Genomic DNA, 12,272 nt, shown 5'->3' with positions numbered 1-12,272 from the left:
CAACATGTGAAGCCATTTGGCCGAAAAGAGTATTGAAGGATCTGGGCGTTCTCATCAAGGATCCAATTCTCCTCTACTGCAACAACATGAGCAATATCCACCTAGCTCGCAACCCAAATTTTCATGGTCGGACTAAGCACATCGAGGTGCACTATCATTTCATTTGAGAACGTGTTCTAGCCAAATACGTTGACTTGCAACACGTCAACATGAATCTGCAGACGACCGACATCTTCCCAAAGGCCTTGGGAGCCGACAAGCTGCGGCAGTTCACAACAAACCTAGGTCTCTCGACCGCCAACCAACCGAGCTTGAGGGGGAGTAAGGAGTCGCAATGCAATCCAACATGAAGTCAAACGGAGTTGCCACCCGACATGAAGTTGGATGGAGCAGAGTGAGCCGGCCGCGGATCCGACTACCAAAGTCGACTCGAAGACCAATCTAGACCCAAAGCCGATTATCCGACGATCGACAGTTGCGTTTGAAGGGGAGTGTTAAGAATCAAACTTAATTTCCCTAGTGTGGGAACACACCTACAAATACCCAAGTGTATGAACATCCCACCTCCTTGTATCATAAACTAACTGTGATAGAAGTTATTAAGTCATATGACACATATTTAGTAGGTAATTAAGTCTTCACCTCTTTTCCTTCTCTTTGTAAGATGTTGGTTGTTTGTTGTCATGTTAATACAGTTCTCTCTCTCTCTTATCGTAATTAGAGTATGTCGTTTAGACTACTAACACTACATCTTGGGTTTGAAACCCAATTTTTTCACCTTTCTATTACTCAATAGATATCTCTTATTTCACTAGATGCCACTGTGGAATGTAGGGGTTGAACCCATGACCACATGGTTTCCATTGGGCAACCTTACCAACTAAGCTACATCCATTTGCCCTCGCTCTCTCGAAAATATTATTTTCAAAACTGACTCTCCCACACCAATTGTTGCTTCTTTTTTTGTGACTTCCAAAGTGGTGGCGTTGGCTTTATCTACACGACTTCTCAATATAATTTTCTCGCCTTTTTCCAATGAATGGTATATCGCTTGGAAGAAATTGCACCTAGCCGGTCGTGGGCATTGCCAATAGTGATACATTATGAAAGGGTGCCAGATGGGAGAATGGGTGGGACTCGTGTCGGGTGTAAGCCACAATTGTTGATTTCACAAAGAAATAGAGTTAAGCAGAACTTCAAGGGGTTTATAATTTTTTATGCTAACAGTGGATTATGTAACTTATCAGGGATCCGTTCCAGTACAACGAGTGATATTATGTTTCAAGCGGAAACACAAACCGAAGGCGTGACCTAGAGTCAAATCTCATAAGCAGCCGACGACAATCTTGAGGAATCACTAGCAAGAATATGCTTTGCATTTTTCTTTCCACTTTAAAGCAACAATCTTTGAACTTGGAAATGGCAATTTTCCTTGCAAGCTTGAAATGCACGCCTTCCCCAAAAGCGGAACCACCTAACGAGTATTTTAAATAGCAAGCATGATGAATCGGCATGTTCATCAAACATGTTCTTCATGCATGCATGAAGGCCTTCATGATGATGAAAACCACTTCTTTTCTTTGGCCGGCTTCTTCCGCCTTTTTGTCTGCGGAAGCACTTTGCCTCACACACACACATAGTTCACTTCCACTACACATAATCACACCCGATTCTTTACAATTACGAGTACCGACATTGAAGGGCATGAAACCCAAAACAACTACTACTAACACTATCATGCTATATTCTACGTGAAGGGTAATCTAACTAACACATTAGCAAAGACCCCAAGATAATTTCTCAAAACTATACATTGGGAACGAGGAAGACTTGGTCGAACAGTTACGATAGTAGCCGCAAGCAATTATAAATTACCCACAACCAATCTGGTATTCTTGTAGGTACCCCCCCCCCCCCCCCCCTCCCTCGATGTCACATTCTCAATCTGGCCATGCAGTAATTGCAAGACAACTATTATATTCAACGTTTATTGTCGTTGGAAGTCATCTTTTTTTATCATCCATCCCATCTTTGCATGCTTGCAAAAGTTGATGAGCAAATTGGGGAGTGATGGAGGCCTTTTCAGAGTAGTTTGACTTTATATTGGCATAAATGTATGTGACATCATGGTCTTGGCCAAGTACCTTGCCTTCTATTGTTATTGTGTCCCATGAACCTTCTCATCGGTGGAAAGAGGTGTCCCAAGCTTCTCTCAATATACTTGGCTTCTGTTGTTGTGTTTGTGGAGCTTGTGAGTTTGCAAGCCTTTCTGAGGATTGTATGCATTATATTTTGCCCACTAACCGATCCTTCGTCCCTATTCATGTGTGTCTTTGCACCTGCGCTTGCTAATGATGTTTCCCCAAATACGAGTAGAAACATCCAATCACGATAATATGTGCCACCTCTTCTAGCCATGATAATCATGTTGTGGGTTCGAATCCCAAATTATACACCTCTATTCATCCATACATATCTCTTAATTTACTAGATGCTAATGTGGAATGTAGGGGTTGAACCTATGACCTTATGGTATCCATTGGGCAATCGTACCATGCCTATATCTGTCATTCTTTTAGGCGAGAACATACAATTTTGTCAATAAATGTGTGTGAAAAATACTACTTACAATGGCTCTCTTTCTCTCTCCTTTTCTTTTATCGTTATTACCTTACCCTAGTGGTAAGTTGTTAGCATTATAAGCACTGCGTTCTGGGTTTGAAACCCAACTTCCTCACCTCTCTATTATATACTTCTTATATATCTCTCCCATGACCACCTGGTCTCCATTGGGCAACCTTACCAACTGAGCTACATCCATCTCTCTCAAGTTGAAAATGGTCGCTCTAATGGAGTCGTTAGAGAGGAAAGGATATGTAGATTATGTTACGTAGAGATAGAGGATGAGTATCACTTTGGATGCAAGTGTTTCGCTTCTATCGAGATAAGGGAAAATACCAAGACAAACTAGGACCCTCTCCCACTCTTTCGCAAGTATTGCATACTTAAGTTATAAAGACACTAGGTATGTATATCTTAGAGCTAAAACAATATAAAGAGAATTAAGCTACAAAATGTTAACCATAATCTTTTTAATATTCACCAACATGTAACCATTGAAAATTTTAAGGGAGAAGAGGGGACAATGAACGTGGACAGACCTCCACCACCCAACCTCTCCCTCCCTAAAGCAAAAAAAACATTACACTTGCACTAACCCATTGTGGATTCAATAGCCCTACATGTCGCAATGCACACGAGGACATCCCTAAGTGTTCTGTGTATTATTTAAGTACGTGTCTAGCCCAGTAGGATATGACACACTAACAATAAACAGGAACTTGTAATGCACAAGTGGATAATCGTTGGGCATACATATGTCCCATGACTACAACTTTACTCCAACATATTTTGATGCAGTGACAATTTTACAAAAAGTCCTAATGTCATGTTGATGTCCTTATCTGTTCAATGTCATCTCTTGATACAAAATTATCCCAATAAGCTATTGAGTTCTATGTCTTGTCCTCCTAAATATTTAGTTCAATAAGATATTGATACATGGACATGAGAGGGAGATACAGAGGGAGGAGAAAGAGTACATGTTGTCAACAAAGTTTATTCTTAATGTAGATAAGGAAATCTTATGTGTTATTGATTGGATCGGCTCTTAAGAGAAAACTACTCTTTGGAAGGAGAGGGAGATGAGAAATGTCACTTGAGATCTAATGGAGATTTGGCCTCCTTCCATTTCTTTTAATCATGGGATTCGATTGGGGTAGTTTGCAACGGATCAATCGCTCACTACAGATGCATGTATGTATATAATGGCACACATGCCTTGTGAATCTATTCATTCCTTCCTTCCATAACAAACAAACAACGTGTGGATGGGGTTCTATTATAAGTCCGAGAGCCAAGCACACGTAAGTTGCGGGTCGGCTTGAGAGTCAAGTTCGACAAAAAAGAAGAAGAGTGAGGAGACGAGATGAATCATGGAGTTTCGTGAGTAGAGAGTAGTAGGAGTAGGAGTAGTAGTATTAGCGAGTAAGTGAGAGTGTGTTGTGTGAGGCAAGCCTTTTTCCTTTCCGAAATAAATCAAATCAAATCGAAGAAGAAGAAGAAGAGAATATGCGCAAAAATATTCCCTGAGTGAAGAAACAGACTCCATCGAACCTGCAGTTCAAATCCTGTCTCCATCAGCTCTCACAAGGTATATCCTTCTCTTCATGCTTCTTTGGTTCTTCCCTCCCCTACACACAGATATCTATCTATTTATATATACATCTCGATCAGTTTAAGGTAAATCTCTGAGAAGAACTTCCCTCTTTCCTATCTGTTTGAAGCGTTAAAGATAATCTTGAAGAAACTTTCCTTCTGTTTCTCCATTCCTGCATTTTCTTCATTCATCTTCTCATCTCTTCTATTATCATGAAGTTTGGTAAAAGGCTTCAACGCCTTCTAGATGATAGCATTCCGCAGTGGAGAAACCAGTTTATTGACTACAAAAGCCTCAAGAAAGCGCTCAAACACATTTCATTTCTTCCGCATGACGAAGAAATCTTTAGAAATCTTCACACTAAGAATCCCCATGATCAGAGGAGCCATATGCTGCAAGGTATGGATTTTATCGGTCTTTTAAACACAGAGATCGACAAGATGAATAGCTTTTTCCTGGAGAAGGAGGAGGAGTTCGTTATTCGTCTCCAGGTAATGTTATTACTATGTAGGCTGCTTTTGGAGTGAGTCTAGATTCTTGTATCTGCGTTTCAATCATGGTTGGACTTGGAAAGAATGTTAGACAAAGTCCTGCTAAGAATTTTTATTCAACTTGCAAAAGATGTTTATTGATAAGCATAACCATAAAGAAATGTTGATCAAACCTGGAAATTTAACTTACAAGGGAATGTTTATCGGTCAATATTGCTTGCAAAAAAACAGTTGGTCAAACTTGCAACGAAATCTTGCTTGAACGTGCAACTCTAAAAAAAATGTTGATCTTACGTATTTGTCAAGAAAATTTCACTGAAATTTGAGAATCATTTCAGATTAGTACTGCCTTAGCTGAATAATGGAGTTCCCTCTCTCTCCTCAAGTCCCTTTTTGTGAGGATCATACCCCATAGACTGCATCTTCTACGTGTTCACCATATTATCTCCCTAATTTTTGGCAGGCAACATTATATTTAAATCTAGGGCACCTCCCCAAACTTTGTTATTCATATATAATCAAAATGGCAGAGCTTAAAAGAATTCAATAAAATCGAAATTCCAAATAATACAACTGCTTAAATGAGGAATTGATATTTTGTCCTTAGGATGTGATCTACATATATTCTGGAAGCTATGTGCTGCTGCATTATCTCTTGGATTTCTTTATAAATTGCTTTGTATAACCTAAATCTGCTTATAATGTTGACAGAACTGCTTACTGATATGTGTGAGGTCTCTCTTTTTTAATTAAACGAGACATAGGTTAAATTAAAATTTCAGAAAATGTTGCTGTGCACTTCAGATAATGTGGACTAGGCTGTCTCTGGCTAACATTAGGCAGACAAATTTCTGTTAAAATAATTTTGATTATCTCTAGGCTTTATAAAAGGGGTTTGTTATCATCACAGAATGTAAAAGGGAAGTTTGAAAGAATTCAAGAATCTCGTGGTTCAAGTCTTGAACCGAATGCTGAGGTAATGGAGATTCAGAAGGCCATTGTGAACATTCATGGAGAGATGGTCCTACTGGAGAATTACAGTGCTTTGAATTACACAGGTAATAGCTCTTGCTTGATATAAGGTTTATGCAATTTTGTTGAATTACAACTCTTATGTATAGCATTGTTATCTTTCATGAATATAACTTAAAGATGTAGAAGGCTTATGTAAACATGTTGAACAATGCATAGCATTATTTTCTCTTGTTGAGATAAATTAAATATCTAAAAAGCTTATGCAATTGTGTAGAATGAGAGCTCTAATGATCAGCGTTATCCTCTCTTATTGAAGATCAATTAAAGATGTAAAAGGCTTATGCAATTATGTAAAATAAGCAATCAAATATGCCTTCTAATTGTTAGCGTTCTTATTCTTATTATTCTTTTTGTCTTTTCTTGCAGGTCTTGTGAAGATAATCAAAAAATATGATAAAGTAACTGGTGGAGTCTTGCGGATGCCATTCATTCAAAGCATCCTTCAAGAGCCTTTCTTTGCAACTGATATTATCTCCAAATTAGTTCAGGACTGTGAGGAGACCTTGCAATCCTTATTCCCACTGACCAGATCAGCTAATACCTCCTTAACTTTAAAAGCAATGACTACTGGATATGACCAAGAGTTTGATTTATTTTCACCTGGATGGGAGGTAGAGATGAACATTGTAGGTGATGATGATGTGGAAAGGATGATGAAGAACACCATAGCTGCTTGGAAGATACTGAAAGAGTTCAGGAAAGGGAGTTCTACTTATAATCTCTTCTCTATCCCCCCTTTCGGCTACAGTGAAGAACATGATGAATCTGCTCAACATTGTGAGTCAGTTACTACACTGGTATACTAAAGCTACCATAACATACTCCGTCACCATTAGAAATTGTCATACAAAATTGAATGGAATTTGCAACTGTGTTTGACCTCTGTGCGGAATGGATAGTAGTGTGCACTATTGTGGGATCGTGTAATTTAGTTCGAAACAATTCTCAATTCGCCCAAATTGTGGTTGGGCCTCTATCCATATGAACGTGGCAAGTAGCATAGAAGCATAAATTATTGGCCATTTGATCACAATACTCCTGTGTCAACATCAGATCGTGTAGTATGTTCTGTTCAGTGATTTGATCTTGCTGGACATTGCTTTGACCAAGGTCAATGAAATTGTGAAGGGTGCAAAAAATATGAAACATGCAGTTCTAGTCCATGTTTTGCAACTATGTCAATAATTAGTTTTATGTCCAAGACATTACGTAATGCTGATAAACTTTAGCATCAAGGGGGCTACCCCCAAATCAAATATATGAAATTTACCTACCATCCATGCACATATTCCCAACTGAACATCACCCTTAATGAGAATATCACATTCAACATTCGCCATTCTCATGACTCATAACTCTTTTTGTCAAGCCAATGCCTGAGAAATTTCCCCAACATGCTTTCAATGATTAAAAACGTTTGACTTTGTAGCACAATGGCTTGGTGTTTATTAATTTTGAAAGAATTTTATAAAAGATTGCCCTTGCTCTTTAATTATGTTGCTATGAGCATTATCACTAAAAATCTGGTTGTTGACTCTATTAATTAGACTATTCTAATTTATTTGCATGACACTCAAAATAATATGAAGAACATATGTCGATATAAATGAGATTTGTTCTTTGGGTTTCATTAAAAAGTAGTGCTTAAAGGCATTCACTTTACATTTGCAAATGACATTCCAAATTACAATCACTCACTTGGCAATTGACATATATAAAACGTTCTTTTCTTTATATACAAAAATATATCATTGTTTTCTATGTTTTGGTTCTTATAAGAACATGTGGCACTGCATCTCACTATGCAACGTTATTGAATTGTTTTCAGAGAGTTTATTTTATTCCTGTTCTAACCTAAATTAGATTTATTTTTATGTTTCGAATGTTATCAAAATATGTGGAACTGCATCTCTTTGTGTTTTGCATGTAAGATATTATTTTAGAAGAGGTTATTTTATTCGTATTTGCACCATTTAGAGTTGGTTTCAAACAGTTTGGTAATTTTGGAAATCAGAAAACATTTTCATACTCTTTGTTTACTTGTGTTTGGTCAGGGTTGTGCTTGTTTACTATTATAAAATTCTAAGCTATTTATTGTTAAGCAACCCAGTTCTTTGCAACCAACGAATTGCCACCGACATCAATTGTTTTTCTTTTGAACTAGGGCTATTGGCATGTGTCACATATCCAAGTAATAATAGGAATATGCTGCACTATGCTACAAAATATTCTGTCACAGAAATATAGATCTCATCTTTGTACAAGCTTTTTGGAAATTAAGGTGTCTCAATCACGCTTCTCCTTGAATATATTCCCCCCTGAGTATATCACCTTTAGGCTTCAATATTTGATGCATATTTGTGTATAAATATGGTTAACCTTTGAAATACCCTAAAGTTTTTCTTTATCTATGTAAATTGCCATAAGTTTTCGTTTTAATTGGATTCTAAATTACGGGACAATTTTGGTCCAATATATAGATAATTATGCTCCAATTGGCCATGTTTAACAAGGTCAAATTCACCATGTTTTGCCAAGGAGCAAATTGCAAGGGCAAACTCACCATGTTTGATGAGGAGCAAAAGTTCACATTAGACATCGAACTACAGCAAGTGAACTAGCCACAAGATAATTCATTCAAAAGGTGTCATTTGTAGACCTCTCTTCAAGCAAATTAGGATAACAAAAAATGTTAACCTAGGCATTTAGGACGCAATACCATCATCTATTTTCACAAGAATGGAATGTAAAGAATGAACTCTTGAATGTTATCAAACAAGATGCAATGAACCCACCCAAACCACAACATTCAGCAAAATGATCTTAGACTTCAGAAAAATCAAGATTTTCTTGAAAAAAGAGTCTGGTCCCATGATTTAGGAAAATAAGTTCATTATTTCTTCAATGACCAGGAACAAAACAACACAATGGAACAAACGACCTACACCAAGATGGAAGTAGCCCTTGCTCACTATTGTGGAGATAGTATATTTCATACATGTTACTTGGGGAAGCAATATTCACAGCCATTTCAGTGCATAACTGCTAAGGGAAAGAAATTTAACAAAGCTTTCTTTCATCATCATTCTCATTTGTCATGCTCATGTTTTCTCTACAACATAATCAAGGGTTTTCTAGACAATTTCTAACTAATCATTAACAACTTGGTTTTAATTTTTGCCTTTCTACTCATCTTTTCCAGTCTCAAGACATCTTTTCTTGTAGTCTCTTCATCTGTTCTAACTCCATTTTGCAACCTTCGTGCATGGCCCCCTACAAATCAAAGACATCACCAACTTGTGCTCCTGCAATTGACCACCAGTAGATCTCTTAAAAAACAAGCAATACACATACATGTGGATTAGCTAGTGTCCCAAATTGAGCAATTTTGTTATCACACTCAAGCGAGCAGTGACAAGCCTTCAGGACCAAGTTGCATGGCTCATACCTTGTCTTCAAAAGATAAATGCACATTATGTGCTTGTCAACTCCAGCGAGATGACCTAGTGAGACTTGAATGCTTGGATTTAATTCATGGGGAAAAACATGATTGTATCCATCATCTTGCACAAGTTTGCACATAAAGGCAGATTTAACCACCATTCAAGGAAATAGCATAAAATCAATATCTCATTTCTAATTAAATCACTTGCAATCCCAATGACAAACCTGCCATAAAATTTCCTATCTGTGTATCGTGATATTTTACAGATAGTTGTTTCTGGGTCAGAGTTATTGAATCCACCATTACTCAATTGTAACTTTTTACAAAGATGTTAACCTTAATCTAACAAAACAATCTGGACTATCAGTTCAGATCACATCCCCATGATCATAGCATAGACCTTGTTGCACTCCTCATCTTAGTAATCATAGCCTCTGATGTATATATAATGCTGACTGATCACCATGAAACCTCCTGTCTATCCCATGATGTAAACTTGCCATTATCCTCGGGACGAACTTTATTAATGATTCCAAGAAGTCTTTCAACCGCATAGTCTGTAGAGAATAATTTCATCTTTGTCACCCCAGCTGAGTAAGGCTTTGAAAGAGTTGTATTCACTGTCCCTGGATGAAGAAGACATAAAATAACCGGATCTCTTCGGCTCATTGATTCTTGCGCCATTGTTTTAACCACTGCAAATGGAAACCAGACTTGAGTATCATTTCTTACAAACACTTGGAACAAATAAAAGAAGGAAAGACAGGTGACATACACATATTAAGAGCAGTCTTCGAAGCTCGGTAGCCATACCATCCAGCAAGGGTATTCCCTTTCATTGACGAAGCTCGTGTACTAATGTGAGCAATAACAGATCCAGCCCTTCCAGTCTTGTCACCTTTACCTATTTTTAGAAGTTGCCAAAAGTGCTGCAAAAGAAAGAGCAATTTAAATCTGATCATAAAGCTTGTGTCATGAGTGATAAACGAATGAAATATTGAGCAGCACATACCTTCGCTACGAGAGTAGGACCAACAGCATTGACTTCAAATACACGCATCATGTTATCAGTTTCAACCTGAGAAAGGATTGTCTCTGTAAAGCAAAACATTCGCCACTCATATGGTAAAGTGTTGACAAAATCCATGAAATAATACATATAAATTTTTATGGAAAATGAGACATGAAGTGCCACATGGGTTTCTTGAAATCAGAAAGGCGTTTAGGCATCACAAAAAATAACTTGCACCATCTCCATTTCCAGGCTCATTTTCCTTAACAAAATGGATTTAATCAATGTTTTTGGCCTATTCATGTCCATAGTAATAATAGCAATGCAGTTGTCCCTACTGTGAAACAAAGAAACGAATAAGATGATAACCATAATATAGTATACCTGGTTTTATTTCATTGGGTATATGCAGTAAGCCAGCACAGTTAATAATAAGATCCACGCGTCCATATTTGTCATCTATATCCTTTGCTAGAGCCTGAAGCGCATTTAGAAGAAATGAGGTGGGAAAACATCATTTGGTGTGACCTTTTATTCAAATATATGATGAGCTTGTCGCTCAAATTTATACTTCACAGAGAGATGCACAGCAAGCAAATGATTAGGTAGCGTTTAACCTCAATAGTATCTTCTTTAGTAACATCCATTTCAGCAAGTTCACATCGCACAGGATGTCTTCGTTTCAAAGCTTGAAGTCCAACTGATTCATCTGGATTCCTTGCAGTTCCATAGACAACTAGGCCAGGATATTTAACCAAAAGTTGTCTTGTCTGTAACAGGAACAAGATCGGCATCAAACTAGGAAAACTTATTGGCATTAACATAGACATAAAATCTAGAGTTTTATCACGATTATTGTTATGTTACAATCGGGAAGTATTCTAATCCAATCAAAATGCCAGAAAATAAACTTGCACATAGCGTGCAGAAATATGCAATCGCTTGGTATAAAGTTTCAGCATTTGAAATTCATTGATACAACATCGATGCACTAGGTCATTTCATCAGGAATTGACCACTTAAGAACAAACTCCATGATGATGGAAACAACAAGTAATATACACCTACGGGGAATGGGTCCACTTTTTAGTTTTCAAAGACTATCATCAACTCGGACCAGAATAGAAAACCATATCTACATAATACATATCTGTATCAAGATAAATTACATTCAAAACAAAACTCAGATGCTTTACCTACAGTCACAACATGCACTTCTCCAATGTGCTCTCAGTTTAAAAGTTAATACAGACGTTTGGCAATTCAAATCAATAGGAAACAGCATCAAGGAAATATACGACATCATCCAGATTTCAAACCGCTTTGAAAACAGACTCAGTGAGTGTAGACTCAACCAAAAATATTCTAAACATTCTGTACAAATAAATCATTGTAGGCAGACATTCAGAAAAACGACCTCAGAAGAGCAGTATATTTGCTAAACCTGAGACTTAAACTGTTTCAAGAAAACAGACAGATCAAAAGCCATATTTGCAAACTACATTGACATCATAATTCCTGCTAGCGCGGAAGGACTTACACAGGAATCAAAGAAGCTCGAACTAAATAAAGAAAATGACTGATTTTACTTACAAATTCGAGACCCATGCCACGAGAAGCTCCTGTTACAAGGGCAACAGGCTCGTGATACTTGTCTGGTTCGGGTTCAGCTTCGGCTTCAGCTTCCGAAGTGGAACTCTCATCAGGGTCTGAAGTAGTGCTGAAAGATGAAGTGTGCCAGGCGAAAGAGGAGGAAGGTCTGATGCCGGCAGGGATGGATGCAGGCGAAAGTCCTAAATGGCTCCCAACGCGAGAGAGAGACCTCGACAGTAGGGAAGATGCCATGAGAGTTCCTAGGAAGAAGGATGTGGATTTGCTCTACTTGATAGAACTTAGAACTTAGAAGAGAAGAGAAGCGAAGAGAGACAGACAGACAAACAGGCACACAACACAGTCAAGTCAGTCAGTCAGACAGAGAAAGGTGGGGGTTTAGGGTTTAAGGCGTGCTCGCATTCGCTTTGCAAGTGGGGGACATTTGAGGGAGAGGGAAGAGAGAGAGAGAGAGAGAGA

General features: G+C 37.9%; 2 protein-coding genes across 4 annotated transcripts; one reads left to right on the top strand and one right to left on the bottom strand.

Moving 5' to 3' along the window:
* The first annotated feature begins 4,054 nt into the window (after positions 1 to 4,054).
* LOC147868061 (SPX domain-containing protein 2-like) lies at positions 4,055 to 7,029 on the top strand. Of its 3 annotated transcripts, none has more exons than XM_087314752.1 (4): positions 4,055 to 4,213; positions 4,449 to 4,710; positions 5,621 to 5,768; positions 6,112 to 7,029. In XM_087314752.1, the coding sequence occupies exons 2-4, from the start codon at positions 4,609 to 4,611 to the stop codon at positions 6,549 to 6,551; spliced, it is 690 nt and encodes a 229-aa protein (XP_087170878.1). In that variant the 5' UTR covers positions 4,055 to 4,213; positions 4,449 to 4,608; the 3' UTR covers positions 6,552 to 7,029. The 3 variants fall into 3 exon arrangements, with proteins under 3 accessions (XP_087170878.1, XP_087170870.1, XP_087170864.1); XM_087314744.1 differs by having other exon boundaries at positions 4,438 to 4,710; XM_087314738.1 differs by lacking the exon at positions 4,055 to 4,213 and having other exon boundaries at positions 4,233 to 4,710.
* A 2,328-nt stretch (positions 7,030 to 9,357) lies between these two features.
* Positions 9,358 to 12,168, bottom strand: LOC147868060 (uncharacterized). The gene is made up of 6 exons (XM_087314726.1): positions 11,796 to 12,168; positions 10,820 to 10,972; positions 10,587 to 10,680; positions 10,203 to 10,285; positions 9,966 to 10,119; positions 9,358 to 9,885 (listed from the first exon to the last, which is right to left on the bottom strand). Exons 1-6 carry the CDS (start codon positions 12,045 to 12,047, stop codon positions 9,650 to 9,652), a joined length of 972 nt encoding a protein of 323 aa, XP_087170852.1. The 5' UTR covers positions 12,048 to 12,168; the 3' UTR covers positions 9,358 to 9,649.
* Between the last annotated feature and the right edge of the window lie 104 nt (positions 12,169 to 12,272).

This window comes from Azolla caroliniana, unplaced genomic scaffold (genome assembly GCF_043228905.1).
Source record: "Azolla caroliniana isolate FFs.n. ecotype wild unplaced genomic scaffold, voAzoCaro1.0.p SCAF_1, whole genome shotgun sequence".
Classification (NCBI taxonomy): domain Eukaryota; kingdom Viridiplantae; phylum Streptophyta; class Polypodiopsida; order Salviniales; family Salviniaceae; genus Azolla; species Azolla caroliniana.
This window is presented reverse-complemented; position numbering and strand designations above follow the sequence as displayed.

Coding starts and splice junctions, on each gene's coding strand:
- LOC147868061 (XM_087314738.1), top strand. CDS start 4,432: ATGAAGTTTGGTAAAAGGCTTCAACGCCTTCTAGATGATAGCATTCCG. Junction 4,711..5,620: donor AGTTCGTTATTCGTCTCCAG/GTAATGTTATTA, acceptor TTATCATCACAG/AATGTAAAAGGGAAGTTTGA. Junction 5,769..6,111: donor CAGTGCTTTGAATTACACAG/GTAATAGCTCTT, acceptor CTTTTCTTGCAG/GTCTTGTGAAGATAATCAAA.
- LOC147868060 (XM_087314726.1), bottom strand. CDS start 12,047: ATGGCATCTTCCCTACTGTCGAGGTCTCTCTCTCGCGTTGGGAGCCAT. Junction 10,973..11,795: donor GTGGCATGGGTCTCGAATTT/GTAAGTAAAATC, acceptor TTCCTGTTACAG/ACAAGACAACTTTTGGTTAA. Junction 10,120..10,202: donor GTCCTACTCTCGTAGCGAAG/GTATGTGCTGCT, acceptor TTTCTTTTGCAG/CACTTTTGGCAACTTCTAAA.